Below are 26,618 nucleotides of genomic sequence, written 5' to 3' on the forward strand. Positions count from 1 at the left end.
TTTTTATGGGGGAAATCCAGGGTGGTACCAGGGGAGGAAACCAAAGAACTAACATAGTCATCAAGGCATGGTGGGATAGCTGGAGCCCTCACCATGACATGGCTCCATCTAAGGGGTATCTCTCCAGGAGAGGGTTGAGATGAGCTTATCACAGCCCATTCAAGGGATATCCCTCCAGGGGAAAGCTGTGTCAAGCTTATCTGCCCCCACACATCTGCAGTGATCTATCTGGTTTAAAAGCAAAGTACATAAGTAATCACAGAAATCTATGAACTTTATTTGTAGATAAAACCTCAGCATGACTGACGAACAAAGAAGTCTTGAAAGTGGTCCTTTGAAGAGATCCAGAGAATTACCAGTGCATTTTCAGAGTGAGAACAATGTGGATTTAAATACAGTAGCTTCTGTAGCAATGAGAAAAGGGAAAATTTCAGTATATATAGTTATAGTCTAGTGTGTATATATCTTTTCCAGGTGTATACTTGTATATACATATTCCCACATTTACAAGCTGGCAACAGGACACTTCTATTCCTCTTAGGGAAAACACGGAACACGAAGGTCTACAAAGCCCTTAACAGATATGAAACCCTGACAGACCTGGGCTTGGATCACACTCAGAAACCACTGGGACAGTAACTCACCCTAAATGACCCGACAGCGAGGCTGGGAGGGACCCGCAGCCTCCACCCAGGAGAGGGAAGCGACCGCACATCGGGTACCTGTGGCGGTACTTCTCCGGAGAAGGGAAGGGACAGGGGCAGGGACAGGGGCTGGGGCAGGGACAGGGGCTTGGGCAGGGGCTGGGGGCGGTGCGGGGGCGGTCCCTCCTTGGGGGAAGCAGATAAAGGCAGGGTGGCGAGCGGCGGGGAGGTGGCGGAGGGCGGTAGTGAAGCTGGGTGTGCGTGTCCCTCGCCCGCCGGCCGTCATCGCCCTGCCCTGAGCGCTTTTCGGAGCCAGCCGGCAGCGGGGCAGCGCCATGGGGGCCGGAGGAGGGCTGGGGCTGGCGGCCGTGCTGGCGGCCGCGGTGCTGTGCGGGCCCGGGGCGCTCGCCGGGCGCGTCCTCAGCGGTGAGTGCTCCGTGCGGGAGCGGAGCCGGGACCCGGACCGGGGGCTCGGCTGGGAGCGCCTCTCGGGCTCGCCTGTCCCGCGGCGAAGCGGGGGATGCCGCGGAGCCGGGGGATGCCGCGGAGCCGGGGGATGCCGCGGAGCCGGGGGATGCCGCGGAGCGGGGGATGCCGCGGAGCGGGGGATGCCGCGGAGCCGGGGGATGCCGCGGAGAGGGGATGCCGCGGAGAGGGGATGCTGCGGAGCGGGGGATGCTGCGGAGCGGGGGATGCTGCGGAGCGGGGATGCTGCGGAGTGGGGATGCTGCGGAGTGGGGATGCTGCGGAGTGGGGATGCTGCGGGGCTGCGCACCCCTCCGTGCGGCTGCGGGCTCCTGCGGCAGCCTCAAGTCATGTCCTGCCCCGTCTTCTTAGAGCTGGTTGAGTGCCGGCGCGCTGTGCCTGAGTCCGAATTGCTTAAAGAGATCGAGCGTCTTCCCAGGGAACGTTTGTGCACCGAGTTTTGTTGGCAGCTGGACAGGGAAATTTCTGTCTGCGATATTGTTAGGAGGAGAGGGTAAACTTTTTAGAGCTTGCGGTATAAATAGTTTTGGTGTGCGTGGGTGCATCCACAACTCTCAAAACTGAAAGGAAGAATACTTCAGAAATCTGTATCTAACATTGGAGCTTAGGTTTAATTTAAGAACTGTAGACTCCCACTGTGTGTTTACAGTGTACAGGTACATATGCTAAGAAGCTGCTAAATTTAATGAAAGGGCTCCTTTTAAGCTTACTTTGTTTCAGACCCTCTAGACTAAAGCTGACAGGCTCTCGGAGGTGTGTTGCACTTGCCTATATATACATCCGTGCATTTGCCTGGAAACAAAGATTTACACACCCCACTCTGCTTGTCAGCAAGTTATGTGTGTGTATATATGGGTAAGAACACGGCTCTTTGTAAACTGTCTCCAGAACAATGCCAATTATTTGTGTACTATTGTCTCAGGGGCTGTAACAGTAGCATATCAACAAAACTTTTTTGTAGGTTATTTTTTTTTGTTGCAAACATTTGACTGCTGAATTCAGATAACTTTCTTTGTTGCTGAGGGAGAGTAGTCACTGGCCCATTTTGGTCATGCTCTATTTGAAGTATGTTCTAATGGTACAACAGAGGTGGGTTGTTGGGCTTCTGGTAAAACAGATCTCCAGGAAACAGTAGCTAAGTAGTACTTCCAGCACTTTGGAAAATCTTATTTGCCTCAACAGTAACCTGAAATTTTTCCTCTACCTCTGTTATACTGTGAATTATACTGATTTATATGATACATCAAAGCTCTAAGTATTACAATTTATATGACTGCTATAACACTGTTATTTTTGAGGAATAGTGAAGATTAATTATCTACAAGATGTGTTTGGCATTAGCAGTCTTAGTGCAGGAATCCATGTGTGGCTGAGGAAACCCAGTGCCTTAATCTTCTAGCTGCAACTTCTGTGTTTAACTGAGTCATAGGAAACTGAGATCCAGCTTTTAAAGCCCTGTGTGATATGTGTATATTGCCTTGCCAAACTGTTCCTAGATGCACATAAGGCTTTGGGGGTTTTGATAGGACACAGATTCTGCCCCATATTTCCCTGAAGCATTTTAAAGCATTTAATGAGCCTCATGTCACTATGATGCTGATAATACTTGTCTGGTGGAATACAGGAGAGGGTTTGAAGCCACTTACAGAACAAACCATTTATGTACTATTAGTTTATTTGTTGAAGATGCATTCATTAGATGAAGGTTTCCTAGACAATAGCAACCACATTTATTTATTTATGCTTATTGAATATATTCTTATGTACTGGAAGAACTTTTCCCCCCTCCCTTTCTTTCTCTCAATACCATTTCTCTCACCCCCATATTCTGGCACATGCAGAAGTATAGGTGTAGTACTAGCAGTAGTGACATTATTTCAGGCAAGAAATAGCACCACTGAAAAGAATTTGGGCAGTGTGTGCTGTCACTTGGCTCCCATCTACCTTACCTCTGTCTTGTATAAGAACCAGCAGTTTGGACTTATGGGCCATAAGCAAGCTTATGTTTGAAATCATAAGTCTATATGTTAAACAGACCTAAAAAATGATTTATGCTTCAGTCATAATTAATAATCTGGCATAGTAGAAAATTTCACTGCTCTCATTCCAAATAAATATATAGTTCCTATCACTCACCTAAGCTGCTGGTTGGACCTTGTGGAAAGAGTCCCATTGACTGCTGTAAATTTGCAGCAGACCTAGCAATAATTAAAAATTTGCTAGCAGTTTGATCACAGTGTCAAGAGGACAGAGAAGAAAAGTCCTGCCTTTTTGAAATACTGTTTTTTAAGTAAAGGGTTTCTGTTACTTTTTCTGAGGTTTCTGTTACTTATTTCCCAGGATATAATTAAAACTATTTTTGGCATTAAAAAAATTGCATTTTGGTGTTATTTCTTTGTCATCTTTAATTTGGGAAGTTTTGAACAGTGATGCAAAATGGTTTTTAATTTTTAACATAGCTAGACAGATGTTTTGTGAGCTTCCATATCAAACTGGCTAGTGTTGCCAGAGAATTGATTCCTGTAGGAGAAAACCCAAAGCAGGCTCAGGAGAAAGTGCTGAGTCTGCCTTGCTGTCCCATGACATCATAAAGAACATGAAGTGATGATAATGCAGTTTGCAAAGATGCAATTACTTTAAGTATCTATTGGGCAGAAGAGATGCAAGCTAATCTTATTACTAATCATTTAACAGCCTATATATTAATCATAGATATTATAGCTTAATGACTGCTGTTTGTCTAGTTGTATTTCTACAACTTCTAAAGTTTTGCTCTATGTTATTGCTGTGCATCAATAGCAGATTAAAGAGTGATATAGTATTTTAAAACAGTATGTGTCTATTTTGGTGCAATAGTACTTGAATGTATAAAACACTAAATGAGGAAAAACACTTGGTGGGTTAGGAAACTACCAGAGTTGCCCCTGAACTATAGATTTTGTTGCTTCAGATGCCTTTAAGGAAGTGAATATGTTCATTCACATGGCTTATGATCAGATTTGAGTTCTACATAAAGTACTGCAAAGTAAGAGAATTAAAGCAGTGTCTTCATGGGTACTGGATTGACTAGAGATAACAAACCCTTTCTCAAAACATGCATAGTTTAATTTAAATTAATTTTCTTGACCTGCTTATTGCACCTGGGTTTTGTCTGTCAAAGTGTAAGCATTTTCTCTAGATGAAGCCTTCTACTGTAAAGTTGTGGGTTGGGTTTTTTTGTGTGAAGTGCAAATTTCAAGACACATTTGCAGCTCAGAATTTCCAAAGGTATAACCTGATAAAAACACTGCCATCTCATCTACACGTGCAACAGGTGTGTGTTGAACATGTTTTGTTGGAAATATCCAGCACTTAGTTCCATACTAGAGAAGCTTTTCTTGGATAGGCATGCCCAGATAGTGGAAGATCCTTTTGCTCAGTTGAAGGTCTCAGTAATCACTAAAGCTGAGACTTGGAGAAGTGCAGGAGAAGAAGATGGGCCTTGAATTCCCATGGACTCCTGCATTAGTTCCTCTCCTTCTCCAGCTGCACTGAGCACTGTCTCTGTGGGGACAAATCAATGAGCCGGGCTCTTAAAGTGAAATGAGGCGATGATTTTTGAATATAATACGTGTTTCTACTAAACACTTTAAACTTTGCTGCAAACCAAGAAATTCCACAATACCCTGTGGAATGGGAGCCCAGTTTTGATGAGACATCTGATGGTGGAGGAGTCCTTCTGTAGCAGGATAGAAATATCCAAGTACTTAAATCAATTTCAAGAATCAGATTTCTGTATTAGAAGTGATTCCCCCTTTGTCAACCCTGTGAAACTTACATTTCCCATGGGCGAGAGTTGTGCCAGGCTGCAGTTCTGTTCAGGAATAAGGAAAAAGACATGGAAAATCCTAGTGCTGTGTCTCAGACCAGCTTGCTGTTTTCCCAGGAATATAACTTTTTGCTCCCAGCATTTTGTTCAAAAAAAAGAAAGGCATTGCAAAGCTCAAACTCATGATTTTCAAGTCCCAGTATTCCACTTGACTAAAGAGCTCAAGAGGAAACAACTACCATGGAGGGAGCTATGGTAAAAACCATGTGGAATGGTATGGACAGTCTGCTTGCTGTCACTTGACTTTTGTTGCTCCCAGAGAGAGCAGGTTGGTCTCTTCTCTGGTTGAACTCGTGTTCTGTAGCTTCATTTTAACTCTAGTTCAGATCTCACCCTATTTAGATCAAACTTCTTGATTATAGGATGTTTGCACAGGAACATACTTTGGTTCATAAAGGGTTCTATACATCATTATTTTTATGAAACTTATTTCCTTTCTAACTAATGGTTTTCTCTTTGCAAATCTCTGGTGGGTCAGAAAAAATGGTAGATGCTATTGTACAATAGGTAAGATGAAACAATCCTTTGATAGTAATTGTTACACTCTATACTCTTACCAGTCACTCAGTATTTGGAAGTTGAGTCTCTTGCTGAAGCAGTCCCTGCTCCCACCATTGACAAACAGTGGGACTTTCAGTTCCAAGCAATCTTAAGAAATAATGAGTCCTAATGAAAAAGTTGGCATGGCTTTAAGAAAATCTGAATGTAGCTGCAGTATCCAGCTAATGACTCTGGGCTCACTTTATAAGAAGGGAAAGAAAAGATTGGTATTTTAAGAGTGGGATTAATTTAATTTAATTTTGAATTTTGAATATACTGCAGATCTGTGCTAACAGATACTGCTGTGTTTGTTTTGTTCAGTTGTCTACACAGTGAGGTCAGTAAGCCAATTTAGATATGGACAGGTTATTGGGAAGAACTAAAGTTTGGTGAGATGAATTCCACGCTGCATCTCAAGGACTACATGTAATGTGAATTAACCACTGATGCTTTACCTCTGATTTTTTTTAGTATAAATGATCCTTTATAATATTCTAACAGATCTCTCCTCCCCTCAAACTTCCCCTCAATTTTTGTCTTAAGTTAACTGTCACCAGTTTTAAGATTCTGCGTGGATTGGCTTTTCCCATCTTCTCAGGAGCAGGTGAATGAACAATATTTTGCTTCTTGCTTTGTCTTTTAATTGTGGAACTGCTGCAGAAAGAAAGCACTCTACAATCCTGTACTGAAATACATAAGGAGCTCCCTACATTAATGCTCCTTACCCTAGGAAACTCTTAAAGCAAGGAAATTATTATAATTTGCACCCAGACATATATTATCTAAATCTATTGCAAATACTTTGGTAAAAAAAATCATGAAAATACACCTACTTGGAAAAAAGGCATTCAAATTTCACTGAAAATTACTGAGAATTGATGGTGCTTGCTATGAAAAATATTTGAGAAAGAGTATATTTTCTTCTCATTTTTTCTTCATTTAATTGATGTAGTGTGGATCTGTTGACTGTGGAGATTTGTGTTGAATATCAGGAAAAGGTTCTTCCCCCAGAGGGTGGTTGGGCACTGGCACAGGCTCCTCAGGGAAGTGGTGACAGCACCAAGGCTGACGGAGCTCAAGAAGAGTTGGCCAATGCTCTTGGGCAAATGGTGGGGTTCTTGGTGATGGTCTGTTCGGGGCCAGGGGTTGGACTTGGTGATCCTGGGGTGTCTCTTCCAACTGAGTGATACTTTGTGGTTCTATGACCAAAGAGTTATGAACTATTTCATTCTAGAGGCAAAAATAAGAAGCCATCAGCAGAAACTATCAAAAGTGCTTACATCTATGCCTTGGAGAAAACCTGTTGAGGGAAGCTACTGATGGGTATAAAATTGGGTATTTGTGAAAATGTCTGCTGGTTTGGGATAGGAGAATAAAACTATTCCCTGCTCCCCTAGGCTGGCACACATACTTAAGGCATTCAGACTACAATTTTTGTCTATTATGTCTATTCCACAGCAAGTTAACAACTTCTTAGGTACCATAGTATGTCTGTCTTTAAAGTTTCTGTGAATTCTGTTCTGGGCTTCATGGCTACACAGAAAACTATTGATGAATGGACTTAATTTGAATCATAGGATTGTTTGGGTTGGAAGAGACCTTAAAGACCATCTCATCCCAGCCCTCTGCCATGGGCAGGGACACCTTTCAGTAGACCATGTTGCTCAAGGCCCCATCCAGGCTGACCTTGAACACTTCCAGGGATGGGACATCCACAGTTTTTCTGGGGCAGTCTTGTCAGTGTTTATGCTTTTTTTTAATAAACAGCTGAAATTGTGGAGTTCTTGGTGTGTCTTTAGGCTATGATATAAAAAAATTATCGTGCTACTGTGTTTATAAGAATTAACCAATGTGCTTCTATGTTTATAAGAATTTAAAAAACCCCAAAAAACAAAGCAAAGCAAACCCACTGCTAACAGGTTCAGCAGTAGTGTTTTGTTTGGTTGAGTCTTTTTTGTTCTGAGGTTTTAAAGTTCTGGGTAAAATAATACACATCCCAGAACAGACTTGTAGATTTGTAGATCTTTCCAACACACTGTATTTCCTCTTCTTTTGAATAAGTTAGAATAGATACCATTGACACTTGGGTCTTATCATGGGCCTGACTGTGTCCAAGTTTTTCTTTAAAATAGGGAAGGCAATTGGCAGCTTTAGGGGTTGTTTTAGCAGCTATGTTGGGACTTTTTGTGAATCCCCAGGAGAGTGCAACTCTGAGCTTGCCCCTTAGAGAAGGAAGTGGCTGACTGCCATGCTGAGCCCTGTGATATACACCTGTAAAGTTCACATGACCAGAAGAAAGGAAAATAGTTATTACAGGAAAAGCTAAATGGATCTCATGCTTTAAATTTATGATGTGTTAGATAGCTGAAACCAGAGCTGATGCCAAAATGAAGGTATGTTTTACTTAGAAGAAATGAAAGCTGTCAGGGCTCTAATGATTTGACCTGGGGGAAAAAAAGAAATACTTTTTGGGAAATACTTTATAGACTTTTTTTTTTCTTTTAATCTGAGTTAGGACTTGAATCAGTGACTAAAACATTTTCATAAAAATGGAGATTAATTTTCCAGTTGAAGACACACTGTATTAATTCACATAATTGTAATCGTATGTTTCCCTGCAATGGTAATTATGGAGGGTGAAGTGTTGATTAGCTTCTAATGAGATTTAGACATCAAGCTACTCCTTTAAAGCTCTTTTGTCAATGGCCTGAGATCTCTCCTTTGTGTGCCAGGGTTGAGAAGCTCAGTATAAGAAATAAATGTGTGTTTTTTACTTTGGGAAATGAGTGAATAAGCCTATCATTGCTCTGTGAAGATGGCAGCTTTCTTTGCAGGCTGGTATTCCAGTTCCCAGTACATCAAGAACAAGCCTGAAGCACCACATCAGGGATTTTGAAAATCCAGACAAACTTTTAATCTGCTATGGAAAAGACAAATTCTCCCAGCAATTTATTTAATGCAATGAAGAACATTTTGCAGGACAAGGAATGCTCTTGCATCCTCCCATGACCTAGAACAGTGCAGGTTCTGAGCACACAGAGGCTTTGACAAACCTCCCCCAAAATAACCTGCTTAATCAATACATTTTATAAGGGGTCATATGTGTTCTCTTAACTATTTTTGTGACCAGCAGTCTTGCTGCATTGTGCAGGGAAACTCTCAGATCCAATTTTAATTGCAGTTGTATTCAGCTGATGACAAAATCCAGGTGTTAGGAATGAGTAACATTTAATGTGTAAATGTGCACTACCAGGTGCTTCTTTGTGTCTCCTATTTGATTGCTTGATTTTTTTGAAGGTGTAGCTATTATGGGTCTATTGAGGACAGCTGTCATTCAGAAAATAGCCCATTCCCTGTCCCCAAAATGCTTAGAAACACAATAGCTGAACTAGTAAAGGCTAACATAAAGGTGAAACCCCATTTTCAGCAATAAATGTATACTCAAAAGCACTTTCTGTGGCAAAAGAAAAAATAAAGACAGGGACCAGATAGGAAAAACACATCTTGTATATCTTCATGTATGTATCTTCAATATATCTTCATATTCTGCATAACTGTACTAAATCTCTGTATAAATGCTAAAACACAGTAATTTGATTTAACTTAAAACTTCATTATCCCTATTTTTTTTTTTCCTTTGCAAAAGTTGCATTAATCCTAGAGACTTTTTACTTGGTGTCTGAGGATCTCTTGCATCATCTTTTCTAATTCACAAGATAGAGGATGGTTAATGGCTGAAGTTTCATTACCTGGTCTTTGATCAAGAATAGAAAAAAATTTAATATTTATCATTTTAGATTTGCTATCTAGAAATGCATGTATAACTTTTACTTGCCCAAGAATTTAGCAAGAAAGATACCCCATTACAAGAAGTACTTTAAAAATGGCTGATAGATGAGTTTTGCATGAGAGGTTGGGGGCAGCCTCCATTCAGCCACCTTAGACATAGTCTGCATGCTTGTGACTCTGATATGATGCATACAAACTGCTCTGCACATCTGCCTGAAGCACAGCTGTTGGATAGGCAAATGTGGCCCTCAGGGTTTTTTATATAAACCATTTGAACCTTTGAAAATTTGTCACCCTGGGAAATGACTTAAGACAAAATGTATGATGGCAATTTAGGCATAACCCCTAATCCAGAATAAATCAGTAATGACTTTCTCTTCTCTCAGAAGGCTTGGTGATTAGGAGGATTGGAGGACAGAGTACCTGCTAAGGTATGGAAGAGATAGCTATGAAGCTATCAGTACAGATACAGGCTGGCATGTGATCTGTACAGCAGGTTTGAATGTCAAATTTATGAGCACATGGAATTCCTTAAACAGCTTGGGACTGTGAGCTGAGAAACATCAGTGGAATGAACACTGACTCAGCCAGAGAATGATGTATATTCAGTACAAAATTTGGGAGAGAGGGTGACAACTTGCTTTTATTGTAAATACAGACAGAATGTAATTATGAAATGTTATCACTTTTTTTTTTTTAAAAGGAAAAAGAAACAAAAAAAAAAATATATTTGGTGGATGGACGCAAATATGATGCAGTAAAACATCAACAGCAGTAATGTAATATAGCAAAGTATGACTGGCATCTGAACCTAGTCAAAATCTGACCGGATGATACAAAGACCATCTGACAAGATGCATCAACTTTGAAATAAAATGTGATTAGGAAAATTTATTACCACTTAGTCTCTTACTGGCCATGTTCTGGAGTGCATCACTGGGACTTGGTGTGGAGTGCCCTGTGATGAGGAGACAGGTGAAAAAAAATTGTGCCCAGTGTCCTGCATGCTGGTGAGTCATCCCTGAGGTCACTGTGCACGTGCAAGCTCAAGACCAAGGCTAGTCTTCGTAACATGGGCAGAGAATATTTTAGTTAGTTATCACAGGCTTCTGTTCTGCTATTTCATTATCACTTTCACTTAAGTCCCTGTTTTTTTATTTGTCACTTTGTTTTCTGAGGTCTCCATCAGGCTCACACTGCTCTGGTTAATGTTAAATATTTCACGTTGCTTTTTACCAAGTGTTCTTCTTGTTTTCTGCTGAATCCATTGCCTTGGGATGAAAAAACAGTGAAAAAACAAAGCATAAAGGAGTTGAGCACATCAGGCTTTGTGCACTAATTTTTGTTTCTCTTCACGTATGCTGTGCACGTGCAGTGGCAGACCTAATCTAGGTGGATGCTAATGGTATCAAGCCCTGGATTGCAGGTTAGTTTGTAAGGTTCAAGAGGAAGAGGGATGGGATTTATCAGCAGGGAGCTTATCTTCTACCTGACATCTTCAAAGGCTCCAGCTAAGCCAGGTGTGTCACTGAAAATGACCTTTGTGCTGCTCATGGGCCTGTGGGGTTTAGTTTAGTAATGAGCCTGATGCTCTTAGCGAGAGGAGTCTTTGACCTGGGTATTTTAGCTGGTTTTTTAGATTTTTTTTTTTTTTTTAGAATTTTGCTTCTAAATGACACTTTGCTGTAACTCCTGTCATGACAGAAATCAAGGAATCCATAATCCATTATTTTTTAATGAAGCACGATTATTAAAACATAATGGAGATATAACTGATTGAAATAACAGCTTGTAATTTGCTTTTTCCCTTTTTTCTTGAAGGAGATTTTTTCCCTGCCCCCCATCTGCAGAAATATTTTAATGAGTAATTTAGTTTAAAAATATCTTTGTTCTGAGGCTGATAACTCAATATTCTACAATGGACCTTCTGTGAAACACACAAAGATGCAAACTGACCCATATGGATGGAAATGGTAGCTAGCACTTTCTGGAGAAAATACTGTTCACTTGCTTTCATCAGCTAATGAGATGATGAGACAAAAAAAATAAAAAAAAGATTATTTGTGTTGTGTAGTATCTTAGCATGATTCATTCCAATAGTCTTGCTTACAAATCTAATTTCTATTCAATTGTGACAGAAAAATTGGAACTTAATTTTTACAGCTGAAATAGCAAAATATTGCCTTAGAACTAACTGTGGAGTCTGCTGAAAGATGTTAGAATAAAGTAAAATAGCACAGAGTTGATATTTCCATACTTATATTGTCTCCTGTACAGTGTAGTCCATTCTGTCATTTCTCAGTGGTAAATTATTTCTGCTTTGTAGTTCAGAAATTAGTAGTGAGAGAAAAAAATGAAGCTTTAAAACCTGACATCTCAGGGTGTTCCGAGAAAAGCACTAAAATGTCAACTGATTTGCCAGCTATTAAGGGACAACTGCAGATTTCCATTAACACATTTATCTGCCGTAGTGGAACTGGTTCAAAGTCCGCTTCAAAAGAAGAAAGAAAAGATTCAGAGTAGGTCATTGCCTAAACACAGGGATTAAATTAACTAGAACAAGAGAAATTCACAGCTTCTTCCAGAAAGCTTACTGCTCTGCCTCACACACTTCATTCACGCTGTTTAGGTCTATGGGTCTTAATGCCAATTATTTCTTTGTTTCTTGCTGTTTTCTCTGTTGGCTTCTGGAGGTATATTCTTGCAGAAATGATCATCCTGTAAGGAGAAAATGATTTCTTTTGCCATGGGTAGAGAGAACAATAAATGAAAGAGCAGTAATTTAGGAGTTGGATTTCATGCAAATTTTAATTTGTTCAATTCTCTCTCACTTTTTAAAACTTGATTTTACAGTTACTTAACCCTGCCCAAATATCTGCAATAAAAATGATGTCCTTAGAAATTATTCAGGTCAGTTTAAGGGAAGAAAGAAAATGTCTTCCACAAAGCTTCAAGATTTTATCATGCACACCCTTTCAGATAAGCCCTTGGGTAGAAACTGGGCCTTCACATCTGTATGCTGATGGCTCCAAGAGGGCTCCCTGCTTTGAGTGCACAACAGTGGCAAGCTGGGCACATATTAGGGGCTGCAGCAGCTCTTTGTGTTGTGCATCACAAATGCTTGTCATCCTCCTTGCTGCTCCATACAGCCCCACCTGGTTTCCTTGGTGTGGGTGATGGAGCTGAGCATTGATACAACCTCTGTATGAGACAAGAATACAGCACAGCTTATGGACACAAGCCTTGGAGCAGGTCAGAAACAGCGCTTGCCATGACTTGGTCTTCAGGGTCTTTGCCAGCCTAAAATTCTAAGGTTCTACCTGAATCTCCATGCAGCAGCCGACAGGCAGATGAGCATCCTGAGAAAGCTCAGGTAGGTAGCCAGCAAGGATCCATTTCTTCAGCTAGAAGGTTTGAGTCAGATTTTGGGAGAGTCACAGAAGAGGCTGTGCATGGGAACAGAGAGTGAGAGGAGCACTTCAGCCACCTGAGAAACATGCAGGGATGGGGTGTGGATTGTGTGTTACAAAGGCAAAGTTAGCTGTTTTCCCATGAGAGGGAGGAACAGCGCAGGAATTATTCTCCGTAGTGGTCAGCTTGCTCATCACAGTTGGTTGAACATTCCAGCATGGCTGAAATTGTGACCAGGATCCTTTGACATCTGAATTTGTTCATAACTTACTACTTGATGTCAAGGAGGAGTATGTGCACAGAATAAAAAGAATCATGGAAGAACTTATTTCAAAGATTGTCTGGGGGAATAAAAAGAATAAGACAATGGACAAAGAACTCTTCCTAAATGTGCATGTACATCTTGAATTAATGCTTTGAATCCAATCTTCAGCTACAGGGAAAGGTGTGGTCACTTTTCCTTGGAAGTGATTAGTGTCCTGCATAATTCAGTGCTAGGCTTTGGATGTTTGTGCTGTTGTATGCACATGAGTATTCTGGCAATAAGCCATTGTCACTCACCCAGCAGTGATCAACAAAATGTTGATCAGCTCCTCCTTCCTTGTGCACTCTGCTCTGTCAGTGAGAGAGCTCCTGGGGAAAATCAATCATGTTCACAAAATTGGAATTTCAGCATTGTGTCGAGGAAGGGAATGAGCTAGGTTTCATTTTTGCATTTCTCACTTCAGAACATTTAGACTTACCACGTTGTTACTTTGATAACAGTAGTTCTTTTGTTCAAAGAAGTCTAGGAAGAAGCCTGTTATTTCATTTGCATCTCTGTTAAAACATCTGTACCTTGCTTCTTCAGCACCACTGCCCAGTTACAACTATGGCCATTTCTACATTTATTGGGAGTGAGGGTCTTGACCTATATGAATAAAGGGAAGTATCAGGAAAGAAATTTGGGCATACACTGTGTTGTCAGGACATTATCAGAGAGAGTCAAAATTGGCACCCTCTGCCTGATCTTGGAGCCTGGCTTTTTCTATATCTGTGGCACAAGCCTGTCCTTTTTTTAGACTGTTCTTGTTCCTGTGTTATTTTGGTAGATTAATTACTGATAAACAACTGAAGTCTGTCTGACAAGGTAAGAATGAGATTAAAAAGATGCTTTTCTTCCCGATAGTCCTTCTCCAGATGAACTTTAATAGGGTATTATAAAGTGAAGGTTTCAGAGTTAGTTTGTTTTTTTTTTTCCTAGAAAGATTACAAGAATTGTAGGAAACCCGAGAAAATTAAGCATAGTATATCCCTACTGCCCCTGTAATTTAGCTCTCTACAACAGAAATAATCCCGAAAAATAAGCGTTACTTTCAGATTTAGCTTTAAGTCAAGAGCTGATCCTGATTTTCCATTCCTACATTAAGGCATCTTTGATACAATCTGCTTATTCTGTGCAAATACTTGAAACTATGCTCTGTGCAAATACAGAGATGTCTTTATCTCAGCCCTTGTGCTGTCTGCTATTGGAAATGTTTTACTCATTAAATACAAAAATGAAACAACACTAATGCAAAAAAGAATGAACTTTATTGTAGCTTTTAAGGTTTTTTGTTTCCTTTGGTGTTTACACTTTGTGTATAGAAAAACATTGCCTGGGAAAACTTAAATATAGCTTAAATTGTGTGAGGATGTTGCTGTTTCCTGGTGACAAATTACAATTTAATTTTTTTTTTAAGGTGAAACAGGATAAATCTTATTCAAATGTTATTTATGTGAGTCACGTATCTGGGTTTGCTTAAAAGTGAGACTAAATACAAGATTTTCAAATGGGAATTTGATATAGTACAATAAACTACTGTACTTTGTGCCAGTGTGGCTTTACAGGTTGTACTTAGGCACATTGTAGTGAGGAGTAGCTATGAGTTCCTCTCATATACAGCCTTTCAAGGTTAACTTGGGGGATCAAAAAGAATTTCCAGCTGCTTCTTGCCACTAAACATGTGAATTTGAAATTTATTTTTTTAAAATAAATTGAATAGCTCTGATTACACAATAGAAGTGAAATTGGTCCATTAGTATGAAGTAGTCAAGGAAATACCCTCCAAACAGATCCTGGCTATAACAGAGAGGCCTGATTGTAGAAACATTAGAGAATATTTTTCTAGAACCTACTGGGAATCTTCAGTGTTTTAGAGCGTTTCATATGACATGGCAACATAGATTCCCATGAACTGTGTGCTATTTGAAATTTAAATTAGAGCAAAAGGTTTCAGGGGTGCCGTTGTTATCACCATGAATATGCTCAGGAAAGAAAACCTCCTGTCCTCCACCAGTATATGCATGATGTGCTGTACTCTATTCTTGCAGCTTTGCTCTTCATTTCTGTACTCTGAGCAGCCCCATGTTTTTGTCTTTCAGGCCAGAAGGTGTGCTATGGTGCCTTCAAGCATTCGTGTTACAAATTAGCTTATTTCCAGGACTTGTCTAGACGTGTGGGCTTCCAGGAAGCCCGCCAGGCCTGTGAAATCGATGGTGGGGCTTTACTGAGCTTGGAAAGCGAAGCTGAGCAGCAGCTAATAGAAAACATGCTGCAAAACCTCACCAAATCAGGCTCTGGGGTTTCTGATGGTGATTTCTGGATTGGGCTGTGGAGAAGTGGTGATGGACTGGCCACGTCGAGTGCTTGCCCCGACCTCTACCAGTGGGCTGATGGAAGTATGTCACCATTCAGGTAGGTGTGTGAAACTGCTTCTTGAGAAGGGTTCTTGGAAAAGAGTGGAGCCTGAAATGACAAACCTTGCTTGAAGACATGAAGTTTGTCTGGCACCTCCCCCTTGACTTCTCCAGATGAAGGGTAGCTGGCAATCGGGGTTTTGAGTTTGAAGCTATGGCAGGATGGCATTGTGTGGCTTCAGTCTACAAATTTCTTTGCTCCCACCCAGAGGGTTTGCTTCTGCATGAAGTTTGGAGGTTGTTCTGCCACATGTAGAGTCTTTTGGGTGTGGTCTGAAAGCAGGCAGCTAAATTCTGCAAGGCTCTGGCCACCTCAAATCAGGGAGCCAGCCACCAAATAAATTATTGTGAGGTGCTTACTGTAAATTGTTCTGTTTCTACCCTTTTTGAAAAGCCTTTAACTTAACTTTAACTGATGAAGCCAAAGGCCAGAGTAGCAGCAACTCACAGAACTCAAGACAAAGGGACAGATAAGAGTCCAATAGGGAGGAAAGCAGAGGGTGTTATTTCTGCAGAGGTGCTTTGATCAGTATTTTTTCAATATTCAGAGATGTGTTGCTTGGGCCTTAAAACTCCTTTGACAGAAGTATTGTGGGAAATACAGGGTGTCTTTGAAGAGGATGGGACTGTTGGGGTTGATATTTCTTCATTGATGCAAACTCTTTCCTTTGTCATCCTGATGAACCTTATTTTCAAAAATCTAGAAATTGGTACACAGATGAGCCTTCCTGTGGAAGTGAAGCCTGTGTGGTGATGTATCATCAGCCAACTGCAAACCCTGGTCTGGGGGGGCCATACCTTTATCAATGGAATGATGATAGATGCAACATGAAGCACAATTTTATCTGCAAATATGCCCCAGGTAGGTAAAACTGAAGTTGTATTTCATGGGTGGGAAATTGTCTTGGGAAAACAATTGTCTCTTTGTTTATGAGGGAATCTTCAAGTTTTTTTTGGCCTGTGGTACTGGTTCCTTTGGTGTGTGCCTGAGCTGGCATTAACATGGGATATAATATGTCAATAACAATTATTAAAATACATTTTTAATACATTTTAATAAACCTGTTTATGTCTAATAAGAATGTTTTCAAAGTTAGCTTCCCTGTCACGCATTCCCAGAGAATTTTTTGATTTAATTAATTTCCTTACTTCACGAAGTATTTTAAGTGTACATTTTCTACTTTCTAGACATCTCTTGGTCCTCCTGTAAAAAATATTGCACTGTCCTTGTAGTTGCAGGCCTTCCATTTTATACCATCTTATGTGTGGTAATTGTTTCAAAAAGTTATGGCTTGAAGAATGAAGTCCAGAACAGCAGGAACAATTTCTGCATTCATGCATATAGACTTAGAGATATGAAAAGCAGATGCATGCTAGTTGAGATGGTGACAGAAAAAACAGATCTTAGGCAATTTGGCTGTACTTTCAGACATGACATAAGTTCTGTGTATGTCAATAGAGGAAAAGTGAACTGTAAACTAGAACATGGTGCAAAACCAGAAAGGACGTGAAAAGTAAACTTTCCAGTTTGAGCCTGTAACATTTTCTATTCTTGGCGGTACTTAAAGCAAATGAAAATGTGGTTTTCAGCAGGATCATGCAAATGTTTTCAAATATTTTTTAGTGTGTTTGTTTTTCAAAACTAAGCTAGAAGTCACAATGCATATGAAATTATGGATTTATTTCATTTATTAATTAAGAGGCATCCCATGGGAATCCCATGAGATTTAACTTGGAGGTTTAACTTCATGAGATGAAGTCCAAGGTGCTGCACCTGGGTCAGGACAATCCCCTGTACCAATCCAGGCTGGGGATGAACAGGTCCAGAACATCCCTGGGAGAAGGACTTGGGGGTGCTGGTGGGTGAGAGGCAGGACATGGCCCAGCTGGGAGCCCAGGAACCCCCCGTGTGCTGGGCTGCATCCAAAGCCCCGTGGGCAGCAGGGCAGGGAGGGGATTCTGCCCCTCTGCCCCTCTCTGCTCAGACCCCACCTGCAGGGCTGCATCCAGCCCTGGGCTCCCAGCACAGCAAGGACAGGGAGCTGCTGGAGCCGGGCCAGAGGAGACACCAAGGTGATCAGAGGGATGGAACAGCTCTGCTGTCAGGAAAGGCTGGGAGAATTGGGGCTGTTTGTCCTGGAAAAGAGATGATTTTGGTATGATCTGATTGCTGCCTTTCGGTACCTGATGGGAGCCCAGAAGAAAGATAGACTATTTACAATGTTCTGGAGTGCCAGGACAAGGGGGAACAGCTTCAAACTGCTGAAGAATAGGCTTAGATTAGATAGTAGGAAGAAATTCTTAGTGTGAGGCACTGGCACAGGTTTTCCAGAGAAGCTGTGGATGTCCCATCACTGAAAATGTTCAAGGCCAGGTTGGGTAGGACTCTGAGCAACCTGGTCTAGTGGAAGATGTCCTTGCCCCTGGCAGGGGGTTAGAAAAAAGCTATTTTTTAAGGTCCCTTCCAACCTAAACCATTCTGTGATTGTATGAAATCTTACTCTTAGCAGCTGTTTGACCTATAAAATTCTGCAGTTTCCTACCTTCTTTCTCTATGCTAATGATCAAACAATAACCACTCTCTTTGTGGAGATCTGTCTGTAGAGATCCAGACTATTTTGTTCCTCTGGTTTTAGTGGATACATAACTTTTTCACTTTCTGGTCTCGAACATATTAATGGCAATTAATATGGCAAGCAAATATTAAATATTTAGCAGAGTTGATATATCAACATGTTTTGGTATACTGTCAACCCCATAATCTGTTCCTGCTTTTGAAATTGTTAGTGGATATCACTACTTTATGATGATCAGTAATCATCATGGGCCCTTCAAGGAAATGCGACAATTTTATCACTTTTGCAACAGTTAGAATTATTTTGAAATAATGTGGAAAAATTAAAATGTTTTATATTGTTAAAAACCCAACACTTTTAAAAAGTCAAAATTGCAGGCTTTATTAAAAAGGTTTGGTTTCAGGTGTATTTTGTAGCTTTAAAAGCAAACAAATTTAAATTAGATATATTCTTTAATAGAACTACTCACCATTCTCCTTGAGATGTGATAAAGAATTGTTTTTTCTATTGCTTTTACCATCTGAGAAAATGCTGGTTATTTTGGATTGTTGAAAAACAGTAACAGTGAAAATACATTTATATTTCTTTCTCTAGGTAGAAATGGGTTATTAGTTTATAATGAGGTATATAAGGCAAACAATGTATAGGTAGATTATTGTTAGTGTTGTCATTGTTATGCAGCTAAATGCAGTACTACTGAATTGTAGCTATTTATTTTTCAAACTGTTGGAATTTTGCTCTTTAGCAGAACAGACTATTCTCCAGAAATGTGTTTTTCTGTCACATGGAGGGAAAGGAGTAGATGCAAAATTTTATATAAATAGATACATGGCATTTCTTTCACTGCCTGAAGAAAGTAACACAATGTTTGTAGGAAAATTACATTTGTTATCTCAAACCAAGTGAGTCTTACAAACTACCTTTTTCTGCCCTCAAATCACTGTAAAGGCTTCAATGTCAGCTCTTAGCAATGCATAATACATCCATTTCACTAGGAGTACTAAAGTGCCACATGCATATTGAATTTCATTTTGTTGTTTGAGCATGTTGCTGTTCCCACCTCTCCTGCCTGTTCAATGCAGGGTGTGTGATACCAGCCACAGGCCAAAGCAGCTTGTGGGTGACTTTGATGAAGTTGCATCTAATTGTATCATCAGCAAGTCCAGGACAGTGCTCATTAGGCAGCCTTGCTCAAGAAGCAGCTGCATTTCTGGTAGACACTTTTATTTTTCCAAGCCCTCCCTTGATAGCGTTTACTGTTGTAATGTTCAGTCTGGCTTTGGATCGTATTGATCATTCAGCAATCTTAAATTTAATTATAGGTTGGTAATTGCAAACACATTTAGTTCCTGCCCAGCTCCTGTAGGTTTGGTTAAGCAATCAAATTAAAAACTCATCTCCTGCTGTCAAAAGACAGCAGCTCAGTTATTTGGGGTATCTTGGCATCTTTCTTTGTATAAGGCCAAATGTAGACATCTTTTACCAGAGCAGGTGAAATAATTGCCTTTTCTGGTAGGCTTTATCACTGTTTTGATTTCTCCCAGCAGTTTGTATTTATCAGGACACTCAGAACTCTAGTCTCATAGCACTATTAAGTTACTATAACTATATGAGACAGAGAACTTCTTATATTGTTTTAGAATTGTCTGCACAAATGAAGCTTTGGATATGTTAGGTGCTTCATTCAGCGTCTAAGAAGCTGGGGTGTTCAGAGGCTTAGTCTTTAACCATTAGCCATTAAATCAGAGGGCACCAAGAATTGAAACTAGACTAAATTATAGCCTTCTAAGGAGCAAAAAATATGAACTAGGGGTGATTTGACACTAGTTTGTGAAGAGTCTTTGGTAAGAAGATGAAATGCTGAAGAACTGAGCAATTATTGTTTGGGGGAATGTATCTATTTCTGTGATACTGCATGAAAAAAAATGGAAACATCTGTTTTATTGCACACATTTTTCATTCTTCAACAATCAATTTCAAATATTGATTTAACAGATAATGTCTTAGAGAAAGAATTAGGAGACAGAGCAGAGCCAGAATACGGTAAGAAATTTTGACACATTAAATTCCATTGCACTGGTAAATACATAATTATAAGGATAGCTGTATAAGAACCTCCAAAATTTCTTAAGTTTAACAGGCATGGTTAAGAACTGAAACAGGAGAAATTAATTCTTCAGAGAGCAGCAGCTACAAATATATGGCTGTTGTTCAGAATAACATTGCTTGTAATCTTTCTTCCAGCTATAATTCCAGTTTTGTAATAAAATCCTGTTTATATATATATTTAATAAAACATAAAAATGTTCTTTTTTCCCAATATAAATTAAAATGTAATTGCTATTAATTAATTTAACAACATAATGGCCATATTTTTTACTAGTTTCCTAAAATGTCTTATCTCCTTTTCAGATATTTTTCCAACTGTGCCAGCAGGAAATCCTTATGACACAAGCAAACCAGAAGATCAGTATCATATTATTGCTACTGAAACAGGTAACATGTTTATATGAATTTAGTGTCCTGCTAAAAATATTAACACTGGAATTAGAGATTTTTTTTATTTTTAGTTGTATTTTAACTGAAATATATGAATATATAATATGAACACACACACATATATATATCTATATATATATTCAGCTATATTTCAGCTTCCATTTTTATCCATAGGAAGAAACAGTCTGTTTCCCTGGGAAATGCTCTGAAAATACATATATTTGGATGACATTTCAAGAGTCTTAGTCCTCTTAGTTACTGTGGAAACAAATTATTTCCTTTCCTCACCAAACAGAATAAACACTGTGTCCATAGCTCCCCCAAATACCCTGTGTTTTGGGAAAACCACATGCTAAGAGGAGTTCAGTGCCTCAGTGAGATTCCCAGTAGAGATGACACTTGATATTTGGGAAGTGGATACCTACTGCCCAGATTCTGCAATATCCCTGGCTGCTTCACTCAGCAATTTATCTTCTGAATGGAATTCCTGACTGGAAGAATTGTGGCATGACTTTTGTTAAAGGAACTGAACATGTCTGAGGAGCAGCTCTGGATTTTATAGGATTGCACCATGAATTATTATTATATTGATGAACTGTGGTTTGAAATCAATAATACCATTTAATACAAACTGTGCAAAGGCTAAAACTCAAACACTACCTGAATATTCACATTTATTCTTATTAGTGAAACATATTTTAAAAATAGGACAATGAGTAAGAAAATCTCCACAATTTGTACATTAAATGTGTACTAGTGTAAAACATGGGCATATAGTTACTGGTAAACAGTACCCTTCTGGAAGTTCAGACCCCATCCTCTGTTGTAGACACATAACAGAGTCTCAGCTTGTACCATTTCCCACTCCTTTTGTGCAGGGACCTGCAGAGGAGCACCTCTAGCTCCTCATTAGTCAAGGAGAGGCTATATGTGTCTTTTAAGTGGAAAGGGAAGATGAGAGCCAGGCTCATTCCTCCTGTGGTCCTGCATGGGCAGGGAATCCACATACAGACAACTGAGTATACAGTTAAAATGGACTGTAAGAAAAGTACTGTGTAATGAACTGCATTAGAATACTTGAATCTTGAATTACAAAATTGGAAAATGGCAGAATTGAAGACTTTAAGATATGTTTTGCACATAACTCAAGTGCTGCTTTATTCTTGATACTGCTGAGCTCCCTTTAAAGCTCTTCCTGTAGAGGGAATATATGTGTTCTTTTGTGTAAGTTAATGTATTCCTGTTATTTTACTCCAAGTTTTTATTCACACAGTTAAAAGCACTTCAACATGGGAGACATTAATGAGAACTTTTGTTTTGTAGGTATAATTCCAAATTTAATATATGTTGTAATACCCACTATACCACTACTGCTGTTGATACTGGTGGCTTTTGGGACTTGCTGTTTCCAGATGCTTCATAAAAGGTAAAATATATTCATCCATAGTGTTTTTATAATGCAGAATTCATATTTCCATTGGCAAGCTATTCCTACTGAAAGACTGCTTACATCTGTCCCCAAATATGCAAATAAGTGCCTTTTCATCTACTAAAATGCAAGTAGTTTACAGCTGTTACAGCTGAACATTCACCTTCAGGCTTTTCCACAACATGCTGAAATAATTCCAGGTCTCAAAGTATGCTGCTGTTGGGACTCCACCTGCTTCTGAAGAAAATCTCTTTGCAGACCACTTGATAGGCAGGGCTGTTGTCAGCACTTCTACTTCACCTCTTTCATTTGCTTACCCCCTATAAAGTACCTGTGGGAAATACTAGAGGGGTCCCTCACAGATAGAGGGTGAGCCCAAGGACTCACTTTCTAACCTGAAATAAAAATTTATTCCAAGGACAAACCTAAGGGCCAGCAGCTGCTTAATCCTACTCCACTGCACATACCATACAAATACCAGATGCACCACTGGAGCACTGAAACTGAAAAGCAAAAGCTTGCTTTGAGCCACACACCAGTGTGACATCCTTTGTACATCACATATGTGCTAAAGAGGATGCATAAAATAAATAGATATGTGTTCATAGCTGTGGTATCAAGCAGGTGAACTGTTATGCAAAAAGGAAACATTTCAGCCTTTGAAATACCATATAATTTGCTTCATGCTTTAAAATTCTTTGGACTTTTAATTTTTTCAAAATATGATATAGATGCATAAAGATATGACAGACATGATATGACAAATAATTGATTTTTTTTTAACTAGTATTTCTGAAGCTTTCAAATATAATTTTCATCCTTTAGTTCAGGAAGTGTTTTCAAGTTAATGTAATCCAGAAGAGTTTAAACTGAAATATGTCTTATAGATTGTTATAAATGTATAAATATAAATTCATTTATCACATAGATAAATGCTACTTTGGTAAAATATCAAGAGCAATTACCAGATTCATAATCTGTTGTCTCTCTTGAAGAGCAGGAATAGCTAAAAGAAATATGATATCACTATTTTAATAAATCAAAATAAAAAAGTCCTCCTTATTTTTAACCTTTATTTTTTCTCATGGTTTTTGCTTTATATTTCCTGCCAATAGCTGCAGTAACTTATTTTGTGTGAGGAAGCACTCCAAATGTAAAGGCTGTTTCTGTCTGTATGAGTGAGTGCAGTGATATTTGCAGTACTCCTTGCTGCCATGTCTCGTTGAAAAAAGTGGCCATAAAGATGTTACAAAGTCTGCATAACAAACTTGATTGTTTTTATTTTATGCATTTTCTATAAAGAAAGGGGAAATGTACACTTTCCAACCTGTCTTATGACAGGCAAATTAAAGCCTTTGAAATGTTATGCATAAACCTCACCACTGGGGCTGCAGGAGGCTGGAAGCTCAAAGCAGAGTAGTAAAAGAATAACACATATAACACTAGCAATTGCATAGTAACTGAATTCTGGAACCCTAATTACAGGGACCCTGGATTTCTTGGTAAGTATGGTACATCCTAGTACCTTTTCTGGCAGATCCTTCTCTTCTGAGAAAAGTTTCAGCCCTTGAATACTCCTGGGAAAGCAGTGAGAGGTTCATGGCCCACTGAAATCAATAGAAATAGTAGTGTTGACTTCAGTGGGCTTTGATCAGGCCTTTGATGCTATAGCAGTTCATCCAGAAGTAATTCATCTGAACTTCCAAGACTTCAAAATTGCATGATGCAGATATTGGAAATTCACCTTGGAAGATTGCCCTTTTTTCTGTTAGCTGATTAGTTTGATGGATGAAATGATAGAAAAATCAAGGACAAAATGGTTTTGATGCAAAACGGGCTTGCCTTTTTTATTGTTTGGTTGGTTTGGGTTTTTTGTTCCCAGAATGTCCATTTTGAGTTACATCAAAACTTTTAATTAAAGAAATTTAAAAAATCATTTCAATAAAAAAAACTATCACAAAAAATGAAGTATTTTATCTGTTGAAACAAAACTTTGTTTTTTAAAAAATACTTTCCTATCTATTTTTAATTTTCACTTATGACCTGCCTTGCAATTCATTTTAGTTCATCACAAATATGCAGCTCTTGGGCAAAAACCAAATTAAAAAAAGAGACAATCACTTGAACTTATCATCTGGACACCACAGAGCTTTAGGAAAGGTATTCTGTCCTGCTGGGGAAGGAGGGATCCCCAACTTTCCACATGAACCTGACTTCTCATTCTTTTTTAGGCTTCCACAGCATGGTGACCTTTCCTCTGAAAGCCACAACCCATGGCCAACCAGGACATGCCTAGCTTGAAAGGTCATGACCAATTTTGCTTGGCATTGGGCTCTTGAAGGGTAGTAATAAGGCAAAGCAACACCTCGTCCCTGTAGCTAGCAGAAATGATCAGCTCATTCATGCTTAGATGCTCTCCCTTTCATTTCTTCCAGGGAAGCAAGGAGAAACTGCTTCAAAGACCCATCTCCATTATCATCTGAATGCCTTGCAGAAAGTTTAAATTCCATCCTGGTATATTTCTCAGTTTCTATGATTGCATTTGATGGTCAAAACACCAATATGCTCAAGTTATTTATTGCATCTTACCTTTGTCACTAAAATCTGTTTCCTGAACCAGCTGTGAAATATCAGCAAAGGTTTGCTGAAGATAAGATCATTTGATACAGCTCAAGTTCTGATCCAAGGTGTTTAGAAGTTGTTCCTGCTGTGTGGCAAGGACTCTCCATTCAAAGCCTTTCATCATTAATTTACGCCTGCTTTTGCCAGATTAATCCGGAGGGAAGTAGTGACTTCGTTTCTTTAAGAAGGAAGCGCTGGAACTACTTGATTCATTGCAATTGTTTTGTTTATAGCATTGTGGCCTGATCTAAAGTCCACTGAAGCCAAAGGGAGTCTTTTCAATTACTCCAATGGGCTCAGGTACATAATGCATTACTTGGTAGGGCTTCAGAGGTAAGTCTGGAGGGATTGAAAACTACTGTAGCATTCAGAACCCTTAAAGCACATTTTAAATCAACTCAGACTCGCTTGCGTTTACACACTAGGAAAGAACTAAAACTGAATGTATAGGACTGTTGGGACTCTTAGGTTTCTACCTTACAGAGTTATGTAGGGCTGCTTCTCCTCCTCTGGTTTTTATTTCATTAGGGAAAAAAACCCCTCAGTGTGAAATATTCTATCCTGAGACTGAAGCATTTCTATTGAAATGCAGCTGCAATGGCTCCTGAAGTGGGTCCTATTTCAGTAGTCTGCAGTGCACTGTCATCTACCAGTCTAAGTGAGGGAAGATGGTGTATTGTAGCAGTTGTAGCCATGTGAAATTCTGCCATAAACTTTCAGGGTGCCCCAGGGCTCCCTGGAAAAATCAGAGCAAACACTTTAGCAGTATTGCAGAGCAAGTCCTTTTTGGAACCAGTTTTATGTTTTTTTTTAATTGAAAAAGTGTCAAACACAAAACCTACAGTTTTGATTCAGACAGTTTTGACTGAAAACTAGCCCCAAGGAAGCTTTCTAACAGTCATTCATTGCTAGGAGTCTGATTCATGTGCCATCACTTCATTAGATGTCAGGTCAAGCCCTGAAGGGAAGAGGCTTGCTGGTGCAGGGGTGCCCAGTGAGCCTGTTGGTGTCCCAGGGTGGGCAGGGGTGTGGTACCCACTGGGGTGGGTGGGCTGCACTTTGGATGTAGATTTAGGGGGGTGTGTGTGCTCTGGTCCCCCCCCAGACAAGGGAAGTGCTCAGCTCCCACCAGCCCTGGTCAAACTGAGTCCTTCTCTGAAAAGACTGCTCTGTACAAGAGGTGTGGCTGGGTGGGAACTGAAAAAAAATGAAATGAGATAAAATCCATACAGGCAAATTCAATACAGTTCCTGGGAGCAGCACTGCTAAGCAGGGTGATCTGGTGTTTTTGGTAACAGTGCCACTGTGGATGGGGAATTCACACTGTGAAAGCACCAAATGTGGCCTTGAGATCCAGGGATGGAACACTCAGGTCTGATCACAAAGCTGAATCAGGACTGCAGAGGCACACATGCACTGAAAATAATTTATATTTTTATTTTTCAGTAAAGGAAGAACAAAAACCAGTCCAAACCAGTCCACACTATGGATTTCAAAGACGTCTAGGAAGGACAGTAGCATGGAGGTATAATGATTTACTGACTGAAAACAGAGCAAAATTAACATTTTGCAGTGAGGCTGTATTATAATGTCATCAAAGAACATTAGCTTGGAATGGCTTGAAAATGCAAAGGATCTACAAGAATGAACTGTAAGCTCCCCCTTGAGGCAAATGTTCACATCATTTTTATATAATGTTTGTTTATTAATTCAGTAACAAAATATGCCATGCTAAATAAAGGGTATGTGTTTATTTTGCTAAGAGATGTAAGTTAGCCAGTTGTGAGCAATGAAATGAATAGAGCATTTGAAGTTTTTATGGGGAAATATCCACAATGTATGTCAGTTTTAAGACTGTTTGTAGTTAAACAAACCTCCTCTGTTTCTTTTAGTCTCTCATGCATTGTATTGTAGTCAATGTACAGTAAATGGAAATGACAATTTTACAGTGTAACAATTATTTATCTTTGCATAAAAGTTTGATACAAGATATTTGTTTAGTATTTATTTGCACACTTAACATAGTTTTTGAACCT

The 26,618-nt window shown here is 39.6% G+C and overlaps 1 protein-coding gene across 10 annotated transcripts; it reads left to right on the top strand.

The window, feature by feature from the left end:
* Positions 1-873: 873 nt before the first annotated feature.
* Positions 874-26,572, top strand: CHODL (chondrolectin). Of its 10 annotated transcripts, none has more exons than XR_002002403.1 (8): positions 874-1,070; positions 15,142-15,454; positions 16,161-16,318; positions 20,028-20,075; positions 20,445-20,528; positions 21,855-21,957; positions 24,025-24,264; positions 24,396-24,421. XR_002002403.1 is itself a non-coding variant. In XM_015629228.2 (8 exons), the coding sequence occupies exons 1-8, from the start codon at positions 980-982 to the stop codon at positions 26,029-26,031; spliced, it is 879 nt and encodes a 292-aa protein (XP_015484714.1). In that variant the 5' UTR covers positions 874-979; the 3' UTR covers positions 26,032-26,572. The 10 variants fall into 10 exon arrangements, 9 of the variants coding, with proteins under 9 accessions (XP_015484714.1, XP_015484798.1, XP_018864283.1 ...); XM_015629228.2 differs by lacking the exon at positions 24,025-24,264 and adding an exon at positions 26,029-26,572 and having other exon boundaries at positions 24,396-24,474; XM_015629312.2 differs by lacking the exon at positions 24,396-24,421 and adding an exon at positions 26,029-26,115 and having other exon boundaries at positions 24,192-24,264.
* The last annotated feature ends 46 nt before the right edge of the window (positions 26,573-26,618 follow it).

The sequence above is a fragment of the Parus major genome, chromosome 1, assembly GCF_001522545.3.
Source record: "Parus major isolate Abel chromosome 1, Parus_major1.1, whole genome shotgun sequence".
Classification (NCBI taxonomy): Eukaryota; Metazoa; Chordata; class Aves; order Passeriformes; family Paridae; genus Parus; species Parus major.

What these genes read in the sequence shown, in the direction of transcription:
- CHODL (XM_015629148.2), top strand. Translation starts at nt 980, where the DNA reads ATGGGGGCCGGAGGAGGGCTGGGGCTGGCGGCCGTGCTGGCGGCCGCG. An exon ending in CGCCGGGCGCGTCCTCAGCG is followed by an intron (nt 1,071 to 15,141) that starts GTGAGTGCTCCG and finishes TTTGTCTTTCAG; the next exon opens with GCCAGAAGGTGTGCTATGGT. An exon ending in TATTATTGCTACTGAAACAG is followed by an intron (nt 20,529 to 21,854) that starts GTAACATGTTTA and finishes TTTGTTTTGTAG; the next exon opens with GTATAATTCCAAATTTAATA.